General features: G+C 41.5%; 1 protein-coding gene across 3 annotated transcripts in view; it reads right to left on the bottom strand.

Annotated features, from left to right (window-relative positions):
- Positions 1 to 2,133: 2,133 nt before the first annotated feature.
- LOC148039769 (calcium sensing receptor, chloroplastic-like) overlaps positions 2,134 to 21,076 on the bottom strand; it is a 48,257-nt gene continuing 29,314 nt past the window's right edge. For 2 of the 3 annotated variants that reach the window (XM_087693902.1, XM_087693892.1), the window contains exons 5-6: positions 2,958 to 3,089; positions 2,134 to 2,840 (exon numbers count right to left, since the gene is read on the bottom strand). In XM_087693902.1, the coding sequence (XP_087550028.1) occupies positions 2,576 to 2,840; positions 2,958 to 3,089 (397 nt within the window). In that variant the 3' untranslated portion in view covers positions 2,134 to 2,575. Of the gene's footprint in view, positions 2,867 to 2,957; positions 3,090 to 21,076 lie in introns of all 3 variants that reach the window. The other variant, XM_087693911.1, reaches the window with a different exon arrangement.

Genomic DNA, 21,076 nt, shown 5'->3' with positions numbered 1-21,076 from the left:
AAATAAGTGCTTATATACACCACCATCATAGTTTGAAACCGTCCTACACTCCTTTTTCCATCACCTCCTTTGCACAGTCATTGAAAGTATTACAACTGATTAGGAGGGAGAGGGACTTTGGAAGTTTTCCTTAGGACTCAAAGTTGTTTCTTTAAGAATCTTGCAAAGTCATTTCTCTTAGGTGCAAAATTTTGAGTTTATTAGAGCATGTTTTCATAAGGATATGTAGACACATTTTTCTTATAGGTATTTTCCTTAATGCATTCTTCTTAAATTCTCACCACAAGGCAATGTTAGATTTTGGACATGGTAAGTCAATGAGAATAGGTAGCATAGAAGAAGGTAACCAAATCATTCATGCCATTTACCGAGAAAGAGAAGGTTGATTACAAGCTGAGAATGGAAGTTTAAGGGTATTGCCCCTCGAGGTACATGTCGAGTCATAACCTAAAAGAAGTGCTAATAAAAAATTCATACACCAAGAGCTAGTGGATCAGTGTGGATTAAACATCTACATGGAAAATTTTGAAGGAGTGATAAATTATGAAAAGTGCATGGAACTCCTCATGACCTACAATGGGCCTATGACCTTGACAAGCATAGTGGGCTAGTCACCCATCAATTCACATAACTGCAAGGAAGATCACTCCCACTCCCATCAATGGCACCATCAATTCGGATAACTATAATGAAGATCACATGAGCTTTAGTTCCCATAAGGCAGATTATTCAAGCCGAAATTGATCACAACTCCCCTCATGAGAAAGATATCACAACAGAGAAATGCACATCAAATTTATTGTGAGAGAAACATGTCATTGCCACCATGTTGGACCTTCTGATTCTTCTCTTTGGATGGCACATTCTCATAAGAAACGTCGTCTCTATCAAGGCCACCATCGCCGCTAATCCTACACTTACAGCTTTATTGTGTTCCTGCTCCTCCAACAAAACAACTGCTCCGATACAGAAAGACGCATCAATTCAAATGATAATTACGAAGATCACATGAGCTTCAGCTTCAGCTCCCCTGAGACAATTTATTCAAAAAGAGGAAAGAAGATGTGGAGAAGTAAAGGCATCGACACTAGACCTGAAAAGACAGGACTTCCTGAAAAGAGAGATTATTTAGCAGCAGCAAGATCAGATTAAAACAGAGGACTCACGGAGAAGATAGCATTTGATTCAGAAGCGAGGATACTAGCTGATAAAAAGACACAAGACTCACACACTATCAATAAGAGACCAGATTATTTGTTGCAATGAAAACCAGTAGCATCATCGATCACTACCATCATTGTATCCAATGCAGATGCTATCAAGCTTGATCAGAGTTGTGCCCTACATAGCTAGCTCCGTGCTTGCCAACCTTGATTTACTCAGACCCAAATCACACTTCTGCAAAACCACGGCCTCTTTCCAAGGCAAAAAGACCACTATAATTATCACTCACGATGGACAAATAATTATAACGAAATAAAAAGGTCAATGCATCCCTCAAAATTTATAATTGGTGTGTTGGAAGTTGAGCTAAGCTGATGAGCGGCGCTCCCACTGGTTTCAAAACCGTAAGGCTGCAAAAATCGCTTGCTCTTGACACATCTGCCTGTGCGTCCCTCATCATGCCGGAGCATGAACCCAACCAAACTTGCCCTTGTTTGTTGGCGGCTTTTGTTTTCTCTCCACTTCAATCCATTTGGACGTGGCTTGCACCTCCTCTTGGGCTTTCTTGGCCATGGCTGCCCATATTTGGATCTCCTTTCCACATATGTTTTGTTGTTCTCAAGATCAGTTTTTCCCCTTTTCTTTGCCTAATCCATGTTCGCTCGTAACATTTGCAAGCATGGTGTCTTGCAATCTCCCCCTCTTCACCCTTGAGTAGCTCAATCTCCCATTTACATGTGCCTACCTCGTCTGACGCTTCAATCACCTTCGGGGGTTCAGAGTTGTGTGTGTAGATGTTTGTTGCAACCAATAGATTACATCAAGGGGATAGGCATACAAGACAAGAAATTAACAAGAGGCCAAAATGTGTGCAGCCAAAGGCTTGATCATTCCATCTTAATACAACTGAGTCAACTATTGTCATCGCACAATGATTGATTAAGGTCAGAAAGCAATAAAACCTGGAAAAAGTGCTATTTACAGCATGAGTGATACATACATTTTTCCCCAAGTCTTTACATATAGACAAATTAGAAAATAACAGTGAGACCCTTTTGATAGGCATCCCTACATACCTAATACATATCATACATTTAATGACAAAGTTAATAGGCTGCCACTTTGGCATAAGTACTATTTGACCCCAGTTCCTCTCCTGTATGTCACAATCTGGCCCTCAGTAGGACGTCCTTGAACCTTTGCACCTTCATAAGCCTTGGAAAACCAATACTCTCTCAAAGGCCTCTCAAAATACTACCACCCTCCATCCTCAGACCAGTAATGTTGTCGCACCACAGTTTCCCAGTAAACACGGAATGGAAGACTCTGTTCAGCAGATCACATGCTCGCTAAGATAACTAGATCTCTTCACAAACCTTAAAGTGTTGCCCATACACTGGATAGCAATTCATCATTCATTATAGCCACCAGGAAGAAGTTTGCTAGGCTGGGGAGTGATGTCTATATCCTTGGAGCTTGGGAAAATTCTCCTTGCCCCCTCAGTAATAATCCTGGAAGGCATAAAGATTTCAGCAATGCTTGTGTTGTATGAAGCGCTTCCTAGACGACTTTGAACCCAGCCTCTACCTCCATCAAATCCATCTAGAACCACCCATGTATTTCTTATCCCCAGCCTGGTCAAACACTGAGCTACCATCTTGGCAAGATCTCCATACCTGTGATTGAACATGGTGGCAACATACTGCATGTTGTTTATTGCATGAGAACAAAGATATATACAATAAAGCCAAAACAGAAATTGCAATATAATGGAAGTAAAGAGAGAGAGATGCCTGTCCAATATCACAATTCTGGATGCCTTTGTGATTATTTTCAGGTAGGAGATTTTAATGGCGGCTACTTCTGCCTCTGCCCTTCGGTAATCTCTCATCCGCCCTTTAAACTTGTGAGAAAGATCCTCCACTCTGTTTTCGACTTTTTAGGATCAGTTCTTAAGAAATTTTAGTACTAACATACTTCCATCCTTAAAAGGATTGTGAAACACATTCAAATTCAAAAAATTTTAAGCCGCCAATGTTCAACAAAACAAATTGGGAATCCAAACAAAAGACTTGACTCCTATGTCCACTGTCCATGTAAGTATGGAACTTTTACCATTTTTCAGGAAAACCTTATACAGTTTTCGACTATCGATTTCACAGATTTTCATAAGGTTTTGCAGGCTCAAACATATCACGGTTGCTAAAAATTTTGGACTAGTCACTTTTAGAGAAAATGCAGAAACAAAACCATGGAACATATTCACAGCTTCTAACGACACTTTGTAAACTTCACATGTTCAAACATAAGAGCCAATCATGGTTGCACTTGGCACACATTAGCTACAACCACTCTGCTCCTGCCTTGAATCTCCTAGCATTACTGCGGCATCGAAGCTTGCAGAAGAGCATGCAGAATGTTCTCTAAACTCCATTCGTCTCTCCTTTTTCATGATCTTCCATAATAGATTCAAGTTGTTAAGCTCTGTACAAGGCACATTCGCAGACATGATAGGAAATGCATGAATTGGTGTGCACCACTATAGATAAGGATCACCCTCAGGGATTCCATTTACCATCGGTGCCAGCTTCCCCTTCATAAACAGCTGGAAACTTTTGGCAAGTCATTTAGGACTTCACCTCGTCCTAAGTTTGCATGCTTGATCATGTAATTTTTTTCACCAGCACAGTACACCAGCTTCCCATTCATAATAAACAAGGGAAGTAATTCTCTAGATAATCTTTCTTAGAAGGCCTCTCACAAAATACCTCACCTCTTTCTCAGCACCAAGATCTATGTCAAACCACTAAATCTTACAAGCAAGACCAAGATTCCCCATTTAATTTTAAAACCTTAAGTTTTTTGGTGAAGGTGGAAACAAAATGCTCACTTTACTTCACAAATTGAAATATGAAATGGAACAATGGCTCTATAGCCAACGAGAAAGGCTAAAGCAGCTTAGGAGCCTTCTTCCACTCGTGGAGGATGGTTAATTACAATTGGATATGAAGAGGGTAAAATGAAGCTCTACATGCTGCAATCTGCAAAAGATATGGTCTGCACACCATTATTGGCCTCTACTATTTTGAGCTTCCCAAAGGCTCTTTGGCTGAACATGAATCAAGTGTCCAATTTTGCACAAATGGGGGCACCTTGAACTCTTCAAGTGGGTGAGAATGTGTCATGGGGACATGAATTGTCAATGCTTTGCTTAGCAGTTGATTAGTTATTAATCAAATGTGCAAATGTGAGAAGCACATGTTATGGAAGTCACTTAAATCACATGCCAAGGACCCCGAGATATCAATGCAGGTCAAGAAGCAAAAGTTGTAATAAGTTATCCTTAGAGAGTACTAGGTATTGCTGCCTGGTGTCAATTTTGGCTTAGGGCATTTAATTGACCAATAAGTGTTAGTGGTGACATTAGGAACTAGGCATTAGTTAATTAATTAATTCTAGTTCAAGGGTCAATTAATGCAATGACCATGTTGACGAGTGCAAGAGGATCGAGATAGAGTGTGGAAGAGAGATGCACAGCAAGAGAGGGAGTGAGTGCAGAGTAGAGAGTGAGGAAGAGAGTGAGAGCATTGCACTCAATGTGTGGATACAATAACGAAGTGTACCACTTTAGGTTTTGATAATATATATAAAGTACAAGTGTAAGGGTGCATGCAAACCCAAACACCGTAAAAGGCACGGTAAGCCTTTATTCCCAACAACCTCCCACCTAAAGGCAACGTGCGTGAAGGTAGAGAAAAGAATTAGCTAAGTCTATGTATATACAAAGCTGAAATACACATATACTATCCAACCCCCATCATTTGGTAGCAATGAGCAAACAGCTCTGTTGGAAGAATCTTACTGACGAGGTTTGAAGGGTTATCATCTATATGTACCTTGACAAGCTCAATGCTCCGGTTGTCAAGTACATCCCTGATAAAATGATACTTCACCTATATGTGCTTTGTCTTTGCATGAAAGACAAGATTCCGTGCTAACATGATAGCACTCTGACTATCACAGTGGAGAATAGAAACCTCTGTAATGCCAAGCTCTCTCACCAGATGTGAAAGCCATAACGCCTCCTTGCATGCCTCAATGGCAGCCACATACTCTGCCTCTATAGTAAACAATGCAACACACTTTTACGACCTAGATATCCAAGAGATTGCTCCCTCTGTGAACGTGAACACATATCCTAAAGTAGACTTCCTAAAATCATGATGACCAACATAGTCTGCATCTGTGAAGCCAACAACCGATGACTTCTGCTTCCCAAAGCAGATACATAAGTCCTTTGTGCCCTTAAGGTATCTCATGACACCCTTCACTACTTCCCAACACTTTTTGCCAAGATATGCCATGTACCTGCTAACCATTCCCACCGCAAATGCAATGTCAAGGCGTGTACTAACCATAGCATAAATCAAGCTACTGACAGCTAAAGCATAGAGAATCTTGGCCATCTCAGCCTTTCCATCATTAGATGTAGGGCTGTCATTTGCATTAAGTTTCACATATGGAGGCAACACTACACCAATGGCTCCTTCCCCCCCATATTGAAACGCTGCAAAACCTTAGTAGCATACTTTTGTTGTGACAAATAGAGAAGACCATTCAATTTACCCCCGAGTATACGCATGCTAAGAATATGATTGGCCTCACCAAGTTCCTTCATATCAAAGCTATTGTGTAGGCTTTGTTTCAAGGAGTCCAAGGCATGAACATCCTTGCTTGCAATCAGCATGTCATTCATATATAAAACCAAGAGAATAAGGCTACCATCTACTGCCTTCTTGGTGTATAAGCAATGATCAACTTGAGATCTATGGAATCCCTGAGATTATATAGATGTATCAAATCTATGATACCATTCTCATTGTGCTTATTTCAACCCATACAAACTCTTATTGAGTTTACATACCATGTGCTCTTTCCCCTTTGCAACAAAACCCTTAGGTTGCTGCATATAGATCTCCTCATGCAGATCACCGTGTAAAAAAGTTGTCTTTACATCCATTTGTACGAGTTCCATATCTTCAAATGCAACCAAGCCCAAAATGGTTCGCAAAGTAGTCATTTTGACTACAGGAGAAAAAATTTCATCAAAACCAACTCTATGTTCTTGCTTGTACCCTTTAGCAACCAGTCGTATCTTGTACCTGGGCAAAAAAGTGACTTTCATTTTGTAAACCCATTTGCATGGTAGCACTTTCTGCCCTTTAGGCAAATGCACCAAATCCCAAGTGTCATTTTTCATGAGAGATTCCATCTTTGACAACATAGCCTTATGCCATTTCTTGCTGTCTTTTCTATCCATTACTTCCTTGAAGCATGACGGTTCACCACAATCTGTCAACATCACACAATAAGACACATAATTGACACCATGAACAAACCTATCTGGTTGTCTTTGCATTCTAGTCGACCTATGGACCCAATGATCAAGATTTATTGGCATTCAACTTACAAATCTGCATTAACAACTTGATGTTCTGCAGATTCAACATGCTACACAACTAGTTCTAGTTTTTCCAAAGACATCTGTTCTTACTGAATTTGTGGTACATCATGGATAATATCTTGCTGATCAATTTCAGCATTATTTCCTACATTTTCAAGGCCATTTACAGCAAGTATTTACTATTGTCTACTGAGAATTCTTGTTGTTCTATCAGTACATCTTCGCGGAATACAACCCTTCTGACTTCCTCAATCTTTTCAGGCTATTTGTGCATGCAATCTTCCTAGAAGATAACATCATTGCTGTGTACAATTTTTCCTTTTTCGAGATCCCATAACCTATACCCCATTTCATCCTTATCACCATATCCTAGGAAAATACATTTACAAGACTTTGGCTCAAGTTTGCTGCGTTTTTCCTTGCAAATGTGCACAAATGCCTCATAGCCAAACACTCTCAAGTGAGCATACAAAGGTGGCTTGCCCGACCACACTTCTTGAGGGACTCTCCCCCCCCCCCCCCAAAAAGACCCATTTGGTGACCGATTAATCAAGTGCACGGCTGTCATAATAGCCTCTATCCAAAATCCATAAGGCAAAGCAATGTGACAGCATGGTATGGACCCTGTCTTGAATGGTCAGGTTCAAATGCTCTGCAGCATCATTTTGGGGTGGATTGTGAGGGGCGGTGAAACTAGCCTTCCTTTCGTGGATAGGTGGTAATTTCCTAATTACAACTTAGTTACAACAATAATATTTATTACAAAACTGCTAAGTCTTGGAGCTTCCAATTCCTGGCACGCTTTCCGAGACTGCTGCTAAATCCTAATTTCTGCTGCAGATTAGGATTTACAATAGAGAAATCTGAAATTTCTCAACCTTTGGTGATCTCAATGCTGTAATCTTCGAAGCAAGGCTATAGAAAGACTGGGAGATGAGAGAGAATGCTAAGGAGAGAAAATTCAGACTTTCTTTGCGAAGATTTGAAAAAAATCTGTCATTTACTATTGCTGCCTTGTTTCAACAGCTTGTAGATGCAAAGAATTGAAGAAAACCTGTCATTTACTGCTCTTGCCCTATCTCAACAACCTGTAGATACTGTCACTTGCCTGTTGATTGGTCTTCTCCCACCCCTACCTGCCTCAAAAGGTTCTCCAATGGCTACAAATCAGACCAGTATCATCTCCTTCCTCTCTCTTGCAAGCTGAATACACCAAAATGCCTCTCTCCAGCCTCTAAAGACATTTTTCAATCTTGCATGGACATGCATTTTTGGCAAGTGGCAGCCTTTCCAAACGATTTTTTCAACATTATCCATAATTAAATATTAAAAGCCTTTAAATACTGAAAAATAATCTAAAATTTATTTCAGTGCCCTAAAAAATAATCTGACTGGTCAATAATTAAATTCACTAGGCAACTTCCATTCTCGATTGTCTCGACATCATCTTTGACCATCAGATTGGCGTTAGGTACCATTAAACACAACTACTCTAGTGTCATCAACTGACATTTATGGCCAAACGAATAACCTAGGCCAACAACTGACACCAAATATCACTAAGTACCTATGCAGCATAACTTATAGCAACTTTTTCCTTTGATATCCCATGATTTTCTTGGTTCCCAAGCTCATAAATTTACTCTAACCCCAATTACACCTCACATGTGCAACATTTACTTAACCATGTGATTAAAAATTAATCCACATATTAAGTGAGGTTTCAAAAATACAAGTTCTCATGACAGGCAGTGAGCTTCCTTTTAATTCCTTTGTTATCACAAAAGTCTTGAAAGGCTTTGGATACATATTTCCCACCATTGTCAAAGCGAAGACACTTTAATATATTGCTAGTTTTATTTTCAGTAAGTGCCACGAATTTTTTAAATTTATCCAAGGCCTCGTCTTTACAACATATTGGATAAACCCATACTTTGCGTGTGGCATCATCAACAAAAGTAATGAAATACTTCTTTTTCCCTAGAGATAATCCTCGCATCTGACATACATCTCAATGTTCCAACTCTAAGGATAAAGACTTTAGAGAAATAGATTTTTTATATGACATTTGAGCAAGCTTACCATAAATACAATGATCACACTCTTCAAAATCAACATACCTCAAAGATGGCAAATAACCCAAACGAGAAAGCATTTTCATTCCAATTTGACTCATGTGTCCCGACCACTATGCCACAAGGAAACACTTGGCTGCTCAATTATAGCAACTACATGGTCATGCACACTAGATACATGCAAAGGATACAAAGTATCACTTTTGGAGCCCTTGGCAACAATGCGAGAGCCCTTGCAAATTTTCCATTTGCTATCCCCAAAGGTGGTGTTATAGCCTTTGTCATCTAGCTGCCCTATGCTTATCAAGCTCTTCTTGGGCTAAGGTACATGCCTCACATTATGCAAAACAAACACGGAGTTATGCTGAAATTTCAAATTCGCACTACCAATGCCTACAATTTTACATACATAGTTATCTCCCAAGTGGACAACACCACATGCACCACCATTGTAGATAGAAAACCACTCACAATGTGATGTAACATAAAAAGACGCACCTAAATCAAGTATCCAGGTGTGCATGTCGTCCTCAGAATCTACAATCAATGCATGTGCACTCAAAGAAGAAGCAAGATATACATCACCATCACTGTCATTCTCACAAGTGCCTACATTTACCTCCTCTATCTTCACACCGCTCTTCTTTGTAGACCGACTACCCTTTTTCTCAACCTTGTTATCTTTAATGTTTTTGTTTTTGCCTTTCTCTTTCTTCAATTGAAAACAGTCCCGTTTATAGTGCCCTTTCTTGCCACAATGATAACACTCCACATTTTTGCCACAAGACTTGCTCCGTGCTCTATTTTCAAAACTACCCTTTTGTTAAAATATACCCCTAGTGTGCAATGCATTAGAAGACTTGTTTGCTGAATTATTTTGTTTGTTGAGTTCTTCCATCAGCAAAGAACTCTCTGCATCAAAATAGAACAGCTAAGCATTTGAGTTACTCAAAGCTGTCTTGAAAGTATCCCAACTTTCAGGTAATGTGCATAGCAAGAAAATAGCCTTGAACTCATCATCAATGTGGAAATCCAAAGCAATCAACTGACTGAAAATTGAGTTGAACTTGGTCAAATGTACAGACATGGTTGTACCTTCCTTCATGCAAAGGTCCATCAACTTTTTCAACCATTAATCCTTGCTGGCTGCACTTTTCTGAGCATACAATTCTTCAAGTCTTTGCCACATCGCATATGCAAAATTCAGCTTCTCAATGTTAAAGTGCAAGTCATCTAACACTAAGAGCTCTATGATAGAGCGAGCAAGCTCATCCAAATCATCTCTCTTCTTGCTCCATACCTACTGGTCTTATTCCCTTCGCTTTGGCAGGCTTCACATGTTTCTTCTACACCAAGACATTGTAGCACTGTTTTTGCCATATTGCAAAATTGTGTGCACTCTCAAGCTTCTTGATATGCAAAAGGTTGCTGTTGTCACTATTTCCAGCCATGATTTGCAGCACCAAATTGACTCAAAAGTCAACAAATGCAAGCCCAAATGTCACACAACTAACCACGGTACTTAAAATTTCTGCTCCAAATGCATTCTCAGACACAAATTTGACGAGTTCGGTCAAAAGCCCCAAATTTTCAAAAAGGAAAGCCACCAAGATTGCATCAATACATGTACCCAAATGCATATACCATGCAATTCTTGCACAAATTGATGAACTTCTGCAAAAGCCTCAATTTTCTCAGGTCTAGTGTGCACAAATTTCAATGAAATTGACAAAATTTCACTAAAATGTGAAAAGCCCTGAATTTCCATGGGCAAATGTGTACCAAATTTGCAATTTCTGAGTCAGATTGTCCTGTTTCGCAAAATCCCCGCATCCGAGAAAGCCCCAATTTTTCGGGTCAAAATTGCACACTATGCTTGGGCATGTGAACGCCCGTCAGTGGGAGAAGAAAAAATTATAGGAAATAATAAAAAATTGGCTAAAAATAAATGTCGCGTGCTGCACACTTGGTTGCAGCCCATTGTCTGCGCTGGTCTGTCGCCTAAAGCATGTGCTGCCAGTTCATTCGCAGTCCATCACCTACACTGGTCATGTGCCGCCTGACTGCATACGGCATTGACCTGCCCCATTGCCTGCTCGCTACGCCCCCTGGTCCTGCGTCGACTACTGGACCTACACCATCTATCGCCTATCAACACTTGGTCGCCATAGCCCGTCACAGTCCATCTGCTGCTTGTCAAGCCAGCCTGCTTGGACATGTCAACCTGCCCACTTGCTAGGCCATTGCCAGCTCACCCAACTCACACATGCTCACTGTCTTGAGAAGCATGCACTCCTGAGCTGCCTCTTGCCCGCTCTGATACCAGTTTGTTGAGGAGTGCGTGAGGATTGAGACAAGAGTGTGGGAGAGATATGCACAACAAGAGAGAGTGCGTGCAGAGTAGAGAGTGAGGAAGAGAGTGGGAGCACATTGTAAAAGGCACAATGAACCTTTATTCCCAACAGACCACTTGAGAGTCAAAATGACCTAGCCAATTTAATTGTGAATGGACACATTGAATTTTTTGGGCCAGGACAAAGGCTGAAATTAATTTTTAGAATTATTAATTCTGAAAAGTAAGAAATGCACAATGATGATGAAGCAATCTGTTGTACCAATCCACAAAGGAATGAAACCGGCAAACAGAGCAGTGAAAACGATGAAGAACTATGTGGACTCAAAACAGCAGTATCAGGAGCTGATGGTGATGTGAAGAAGACCTCCAAAATGAAATCACTTGTTGGTACGGTGTCATGATCAGCTAGACAGCACCACAAACTGAAATATCTATCACAATAGGGGTGTGGACAGCAATATTAGGGGGCTTAGGCTGAAAGTGCGATGGAGTGAATAAGGGGGAAACGATGAAGAAAATGAATGGGAGAGTATTGGGGGTTGAAGGGATGAATGTCCATATGTATTTGTGGGCACAAGAGTCACTGAACCATTTAGGGTGGCCCCCTAGCTCTCTTAGGAGGTGCTCAACACCTAATAAATGATATACATAAAGACTTTTGAGGTTCTAAATGAAAACCAAAATAAGAATTAATGTAGTACCACACACTTAATGACTTTGATTGCTGAACATCCTCTCTTAGGCCCAAAGTACAACACACTTAATGACTTTGATTGCTGAATATCTTCTCTTAGGCCCAAAGAGGTGCCCTAGGAGGAGTGGTAGACATTCTCCACCCTAAAAACCTAAGTATCCCACCTAAAGTGAAAGCTAAAACAAAAGAACAATAGAAAGGGTGTGCTGATGGTGCTTGAAACTCAACCTCAGCAAAGAAGCCACTAGTTCCGTTGTAAATGAAAACCAAAAGAAGAATTAATGTAAAACAATACACTTAATGACTTTGGTTGCTCAATATCCCCTCTCAAGCCCAAAGAAGGCAAGAAGGAGTGAGAGACATTCTCCACCTTGTAATCCAATATCCCACCTAATGTGAAACCTATAACAAAGAGCAATAGACAGGGTGTACGACTAGTGCTTGAAACTTGACCTCAGCAAAGAAGCCACCAGCTCTATGTCTCCATGCTCCTATGAATGCAAAAGCACAGCCACCAAGTCCTAGTTGAAACATCCAAGGCCCAAAGCTAGGTAGAACATGTATATCTTGGGGATCAATAGGTAAGAGGGCAGCTCAAGGTAAACCACCCCATCCAAGGAAAGATAAAGAATGCAAAGGTGTTTCACCAAGGTGTGCAAAGGACCACACACAACTAGTGACCCCCCTCTAAAACCGGAGGAAGGCCATCCTCCTCTAAAGATAGAAATAGAATCCTCCTCTTAAGCTAAGTCCCCCCTAATAGAGAGAGGAAATCTAAAAACTCATGGACAACCTCTCAAGTGTTTGATGACGAAGGAAGGAACGTCGATGTTGCTAGAGATGGTATGTGCAGTCCATTGGAGGAGAAAACACAAGAATGTGGTTGAACATCTCTCCATGTAAGTGTTTGCAGGCAAGCAACTACTAAGCAACCCTTCAAGAGAGGAGAAAATGCAAGCAAGTATCTAATGTAGGGCTGATAAAGAGGGTGTAACCTATTGTAGATGGCCTGAATCTACTACAAACGCTGCCTCCATAAAGTGGCTAATGGTTGGAAACTACTCGTCGGTCTTGGGGTGGCAATCAAAGATGGAAATGCACAATAAGAATAAAGTAATTTGTTGTACCAATCCACTGAGTGAAACCAGCAAACACAGCAATGGAAGTGATAAAGAACAAGTCACGAGGCTGTGTGGACTCAAAATGCAGAAACCTACAATATCTAGAGCTGATGGTGATGTGAAGAAGACCTCCAAAATGAAATCACTTTTGTTGGTATGTCCATCAAGATAGGGGTGTGGACAGCAATGGTAGAGGGCTCAAGTTGAAAGTGTGAGGGAGTGAATAAGGGCCCAAGGGAAACAATGAAGAATGTATGGAAGATTGCTAGGGGTTGAAGGGATGAATGCCCATACTCTATTTGTCCCTTCTATGATGAGTCCCCCTTGTTGAGAAACCAAGTCATTCAATACATTTCCCCTACATCATTCCTATTTTGGTTTCCACTTATAGGCCCAACAAGGCTTTACTTGAATCATTGTTTAGTATCGAGGCACCACCCGAGAGAGCCGGGGCACCACCCGAGAGAGCCGAGGCACCATTGGAGATAGTTTGTACCTATAAATATGGCAATGACTTCCCTCATTCTTCATCCCACACATTCATTCCTTCCAACACACTCTCTCTCTCTTCCATACTCTTCTCTTTTTTCTCCATCCTCTACACTTGCGTTCACGCCTTGCAAGGACATTACAGTTTGTGGTTGTTGCATCCATCTCTACTGTTGGGATAAAGGCCCGTTTAACCTTCCATGTATAGTACACGCACATTATTTAGCTCTACATGTGAATGCACCCTTACGTGCCCCAAGTATAAGTACGTTTTATTCTTTGTGTACCAACATATCGTTGGTACACTCATATCATATAGTACTTTCACTTTGCTCTCTCTCTCACCAACCGACACACTCTCACGCTCACTCCTCCTTGAATTTCTGCACATCCATTGCTAAGCTCCAATAACCAGTATCAGATCACAGAGTGCACGCTTCCCGAGATCAAAGGCAGCTTGCGAACACCTCTAGGCAAAAGGAAGTCGGTCGAGCAAGAGTCTCAAGCTCTCAGCTCAGAGTGGGCTGCACACAGACTGCATGTGACAATCAATAGGTGTCAACCGCCCGACCAGGTCCGTTGTGTGTGACCAAGCAACAGGGCAGTAGTCATGGCAGCAGTCAAGCCACAAGGCAGCAGTCGAGCAGACGACGCACACAGCAAGGACCATCATGGCCACTAGTCAGCAGTTCATCACGAGGACCAAGAGCTGGCAGGTGATGACCAAGTGTGCCAGCTGTCAAGCGACTGGCAAGGTCAATGGGACCTTGTCAAATGGGGATTTTACCAAATTTGTCAGAATTTTGCTATTTTTGAGTAAAATTTCTTAACATTGGATCCTAGAAAATTGGGACTTTTTATGTATTGATAAAATTTTGCTCAGCTGGGTCATATTGGCTGACATTTATGCAATTTTGGACCTGAAATTTTGGGGGTTTGTGCAGAATTTGGTAAATTTTTACATTTTTGCTCGTGTGGTGGTTGGTTCATGTACAAACAGCAAAGATTTATTACTGTTTGAGGAAGAACAACAGATGTTTGCTAGTTCAGCTTGTGCTTTTGCATTTCAGAGGCATTTACTCTTGTATTCGTGATAAAATGGCTGTAACTTCTTCCAGTTCAAACATCAAGAGTTTGATGGAAATCAAACGGTTTGATGGCCATGGCTTTGACCTTTGGAAAGACCGTATGCAAGGCATTTTGTTCCTAAAGGATTGTGAGGATGCTTTGCAGGAAGATAAACCCACATGAATGTCTGATGCAGATTGGGCCAAAGTAAATAAAAAGGCTGTGGCTTACATTAAGATGGGTGTCACTGATGACATTTTGACAGACATTAAGGGTTTAGATACAGATTATGCAATATGATATGGGAGAAGCTGAAACTACCTATGAGATCACCACACCTGTTAATCAAGTGCATTTAATGCGCAAGTTGGTGAATATGCAATTGGATGAGTCAAAGCTTGCAAAGCTGAGCACTTGAGTGCATTTAAAGGCATTTTAAATCAGCTCAAGGATGCAAATTTAGACTTTGATGATAAGTTGAGGGTGATCTTTTTTATCATGACATTGCCTGACTCTTCAGAGACCTTGGTGGTTTCTCTCAGCAATAACCCCAATCTCTCATATGATGGGGTGAGGGGCTCAATCTTGAATGAAGAAATTAGACGTATGTCTAGTGGAGAAGGCAGCAACTTAGCTTATAATGTAAGAGGCAAGGCTGAAAAGGAAAATGCAAATGCAAGTCAAAGAACTAATAATGGGGGTAAGTTCACATCAACTGAATTCAAGTCATTTTGTGACTTGCATGGTATTAAGAGGAAGCTTACAGCCCTTCTCCAAATGGGGTGGCTAAGAGATATAATAGGACTTTATGTGAAAGAGTGTGGTGCATAATGTCCACTGCTAATCTCCCTCATGAATTTTGGGGAGAGGAACTCAAAACCGCGGTTCACATTTGTAACCACTCTCCAAACAGGTCCTTAAATAATGGCATCCCTGAGGAGGTTTGGTTTGGCAAATCGGCCTCATATGACCATTTACGCATATTTGGCTGTGATGCTTTTGTGCATGTTAGAGATGAGTTGAGGAACAAACTTGACCCAAAATCCACCAAAGGCATCTTCATGGGCTATGGTGATGAGGGTGAATTTGGCTACAAAGTGTGGTTACCTCAGTCCAAGAAAATTATTCGCAGCCGTAATGTTGTGGTTAATGAGGCAAATTTGCTAAAAGGTACTTTAGCCTCAAATGAAGATATGAAAAAGGTCAAATTTCAGAGTTTGCAGCCACCTATTACTTCAGAAAATGAGCCTCATGGTGCTGTACCACAGGCTGAAATTAATGATCAGCCGGTTATTTTTGAGCCAAATAATGATGGACAGCAAATAGGAGCACAAGGAGGTCATGGACAGCACAATAGACTTGCTGATTATGAAAATGCAGGTGTTGGTAATGAAAATGAAGGTGTTGTATAGCATGAACAGCATGCTGAAAATGGCTTACATCAGCCAAATAAATGCTGAAAATAATATACCTCCAAATGTAGACCCAATTCCTGAAAATGTGGATCATTGGGTACGCAGATCTACACGCGTAAAAAGGCAACCTCATAGGTTTGACCCCTCCTTGCATTATGCGATGCTTACATATGAGGGTGAGCCTCTGACATACAAAAAGGCCAAGTCATGTGAATTCAGCAGTAAGTGGAAGCTAGCTATGTAGGAAGAGATTAAATCTCTATATGCAAATGATACTTAGGATCTTGTGTCATTGCCCAAGGGAAGGAACCCCCTTCCAAACAAATGGGTGTACAAAGTAAAGACAGTTGATGGGAAACCCAAGTTCAAGGCAAGACTAGTTGGCATGCTCGGAGGTCCACTAGCGGGTATATCTTTATAGTTGCTGGTGGGGTTGTTTCTTGGTGTTCCAGGTTACAAAACATCGTTGCACTGAGTATCACTGAAGCTGAATACATATTAGCTACTGAAGCTTCTAAGGAAGCTATATGGTTGAGCAGACTTGCAGAGGAACTCGGCATGTCTATGGGTACTGCAGTTTTGGGATGTGATAGCCAGGGTGCTGTGTATTTAGCTAAAAATGCCGTGTATCATTCACGCACAAAGCATATAGATGTGCGATATCACTTCATCAGACAAATTCTAGAAGATGGTTAAATCACATTGACCAAGATCAAAACACAGGACAACCCTACACGTGTTCTCACTAAAAGTCTAAGCAAAGCTCAGCACAATCATTGCATACGACTAGTGGGAGTTGGTTAGAGGTTCATTTTGGACCTTTAAGTGGGAGGTTGTTGGGATAAAGGCACGTTTAACCTTCCATGTATAGTACACGCACATTATTTAGCTGTACATGTGAATGCACCATTACGTGCCCTAAGTATAAATACATTTTATTCTTTGTGTACCAACATATCGTTGGTACACTCATATCAGATAGTGCTTTCACTCTACTCTCTCTCTCTCCAGCCGTCACACTCTCACGCTCACTCCTTGAACTTCTGCACATCCATTGCTGAGCTCCAACACTCTACTTGGCATTTTGCAATCTACATCACTCACATCAGCCCTCATCACCTGGCGTCATCATCAAGCTTCATTTGCGGCAGATTCACGCCATTTAGAGCAGGTTACACCCTCTTCATCAGTCCTACATCAAATACCTGCATTTTTTTATTTTCTTCACTCCTAAAGGGCTGCCCAGAAGTTGCCTGTCTACAGCCACTTACACGGAGAGATCTTCATCAAATATTCTCATGTTTTCTTCTCTAGCTGGCTGCCCAACACTTGCCTTGATAGCAGCCATCGTCTGGGAGAGATTTCAGCATATCCTTCATCCTGACAACTCCTGAGGACTGCGTTTCACTCCCTCTACAGCTAGCATTTACCTTCGATATTCTACTATTGGAGGACTGTGTTTCACTCCCTTCACAAATCACTATGCAAATTCCCTACAAGTGTTGCCGCCTGATTCAAACAAGACAATGTAGTTATCTTCAAAGCTTCCCTCCATTGTATTAGCTTGATTCAATGATTCATCATTCATCTTCTTCTTCTTCTTCTGTGTTTTCTGAGTTACTCTTCTCTCTCGATGTTTGTTGTACACACACTATGTTTGCCCCTACAAACCTATTGTCTCTCTGGTTTGCTTTCACAACAATCATATTTTGACATAGTAGCAAAGCCAGAGGCGCTCAGCCAAGAAGATCCTCTTCATCAGAGAAGGCAAAGATAGGTTGCATGAGCAGCAATATCTTCTGATTATCCCCCATTTCTGCTACATCATCAAGAGTTATTCTTATCTTCTCCCTCCCACCCTTCCTTTTACATGCTGACACTCTAGTGCTATAGCTTCTCCTGACTAACAATCCACTGGGTGCCCCTACGCAGCAAGAACGGTCATACCACCAGAGACTATCAACTTTGACATTTGCTCCCCACGCCACCAAAGTATGCACCTCTCTTATCTTGCACTCCTTGTGCCACATCTACCTTTTGGGCCACAAAGATCGTTCTACATCACCTATCAAAGCACTATGCTGAAGGCAATAAGATACATCACATGCGCACTAGGTCCTTACAAGCAAAAGGAGGATTGTCAAGCACCACGACCTCTTGGAGACTACAGCAATGCACTACCAAGGTTTTCCCCACCTATTTTCAGGTCCAATGGCTTCCATGGCCATAGCTTACAGTTCTAGTAGTCCAATCCACTAAGTGACAATGACTGTTGGATACCATTTTTTCGTCTGTTCGCTCCTTCGAGAGACAAAAATTGTTCAACTCCTTCCTCTTCTTTGGCTCTACAATTCACTCTTGACAATAATTGTTGTCAACCCCTAGCTCCCCAGGAGCTATCTATTCCCTCAACTCCCTTGTCTTGCTCCATGGATAGCAACTCCAACGCGTATATCTAGTCTTCACTATAAGTTACCTTACAAGTGAAACATCGGCCTCCCCAAGTTAATCTTCTGCTCTCTCGCACTCCTCTTTTTCGCTCCTTTTTGGGGCTTTATTTGGGTGATGAGAAACCAAGTCATTCAGTACATTTTCCCTACTTTATTCCCAATTTGGTTTCCATTTACAACCCCAAAAAGGCTATATTTGGATCATTATTTAGTGTCGGGGTGCCACCTGAAAGAGCTAGGGCGCCACCCAAGAGACTTCGGTGGATGCCACTCGGGAGAGTTGGGGCACCACTCGAGACCATCTGTGTTTATAAATATGGCATAAACTTTCCTCATTCTTCATGCCATGCATTAATTCCTTCTAACACTCTGTCACTCTCTTCCATATTTTGCTCTTCTTTCTCCATCCTTTCCACTATCATTCACACCCCGCAAGGAGGACATTACGGTTCATGGTTTTTGCATCCATCTCTAATTGGCATTTTGCAGCCTGCATCATCTAGCATCAGCCCTTCTCACCTAACGTCATCATTAGGCTTCGTTTGCAACAGATTCAGGCCATTTACAAGAGGTTACACCCTCTTTATCAGCCCTACATCAAATATCTGCATTTTTGTCTTTTTTTCACTCTTGAAGGGCTACCCCACAGTCGTCTATAGCTACTTACATGGAGATATCTTTATCAAATATTATTGTGTTTTCTTCTCCAACTGACTCCCTAGCAATTGCCTCGATAGTAACCATCATCTCAAAGAGATTTCAACATATCCTTCATCTCTGACAGTTCCTGAGGACTATGTTCACTCCCTCTACAATTGGATGTCCTTTCCTTCACCCTTCAACATTCACCTTCGATATTCTATTGCCGGAGGATTGCATTTCGCTCCCTTCGCTAGGTAGATTCCCTACAAGTGTTGCGGCTAGATTTAGATAGGAGAGTGCAGTTATCTTTAGAGCTTTACCTCCGATGTATCAGTTTGATTCACTTAGCATGATTCAGTGATTCATCATTCATCATCTTCTTCTTCTTCTATGTTTTCTAAGTTTCTCTTTTCTCTCAATGTTTGCCGTACACACTTTGTATTCCCCCCCACAAACCCTACTCTCTCTCTAGTTCGTTTTCAGAGCAATCATATTTTGACACCCCTTTGATAGAGATAGGGAATCTAAAAACTCATGGACACAACCTCTGGAGTGTCTGATGATAAAGGCAAGACTGCACATGTTGCTAAAGAAGGTATGTGCAGCCAATTGGAGGAGAAATCACAAGAATATGATTGAAGATCTCTCCATGTAAGTGGCTACAAACACGCAACTACTAGGCAACTCTTTAAGAGAGGAGAAAATGCAAGAACGTTGTATCTAATGTAGGGCTACTAAAGAGGATGTAACCTACTATAGATGGCATGAATCTACTAGAAACACAACCTCCATAAAGTGGCTGATGGCTGGGAACTATCACTTTGGTGTTGGGGTGGCAGTACAATAGGAGCTAGAAACACACAATAATGATAAAGCAACCTAATGTCCCAATCCACAGAGGAGTGAAACCAGCAAACACAGCAATGAAAGTGATGAAGAAGAGGTTGAGGCTGCATAAACTCAATACGCAACAATCTAGAGTGTCTAGAGCTTACGGTGCTGTGAAGACCTCCAGAATGATATCGCCTGTTGGTATGGTGTCATGCTGGACAACACCACGAGCTGAGATATCCGTTAGGGTAGGAGTGTGGACAACTAAGAGTGCAATGAAGTGAATAAGGGGGGAACGATGAAGAATGAATGGGATGTTGAGAAACCCATTCATTAATTGCATTTCTTTTCATTAATTCATGTTGGTTTCACTCTTACAGCCCCAAAAATGGTTGGGTGCCCACTTTTTGGGATGCCACTCAAGACTATCTATGCCTATATATAGGGCATTGATTCCCTTCATTCTACACACTACCAAACGTTCACTCATTCACTCTTTCCATCAGATTACTCTATTCCATTAGTATCCACTCTATTCCTCAGCCTCTCCACTATTGTTTACACCCCTACTAGGAGGATATCTTAGTTCATTGCACCTATCTATGTCTGGCCGCCTATTCCATCCGTTGCAAGCTGCTGACCAAATGCTGCCACCAAGTTGACGTGTCATCAGGGGGACCTATTCCATCCATTGCAGGCTGCGTTTACTAGCCAAATGTTGCCACCCAATTGAGGTGTCATCATGATTGCTGCAGGCAACATCATTCTCATCATCATGATTTGCATTTTGCAGCTTGGCATCTCTTCGGAATCCATACCATCTCCTACAGGCTGTTTGCTGCCCCAGTATGCTGCATTTTGATGCTGGGAAGCTCTTTTCTGCTACTATTCAAGCTGCCATGCTATCCTTGTGACTCCAAAGTGCGGTGGTTGCTGGTAATCTTCTTCCCTCCCCTCAACACCATCCGAGGACTGCTTTCTGCTCCCTCTACAGCTATCCTTTACAATTCAGCATTTACCTTGATACCCTACTACCAAGAGGACTCCGTTTTGCTCCCTTCACTGTGCAGATTCCCTAAAGGTGTTCTGCCTAGTCAGCCAAGACAGCACAGTCACCTTCAAGCTTTGCTCCATTGTATCAGCATGATTTATTCAGCATGATTCAGTGTTCATCATTCTTCACTCTTCTTCTTATTTTTCTTCTTCTCTCACTGTTTGCCGTACACTTTGTGTTTCTTCTCCCAAACCCTATTGCCTCTCTGATATGATATGAGGGCATATCATCCCGTCACTTTTCTCGACATGGT

The sequence above is a fragment of the Lygodium microphyllum genome, chromosome 2 (assembly GCF_053477565.2).
Source record: "Lygodium microphyllum isolate KBCC chromosome 2, Lygodium_microphyllum_v1.1.10, whole genome shotgun sequence".
Taxonomy (NCBI): Eukaryota; Viridiplantae; Streptophyta; class Polypodiopsida; order Schizaeales; family Lygodiaceae; genus Lygodium; species Lygodium microphyllum.
This window is presented reverse-complemented; position numbering and strand designations above follow the sequence as displayed.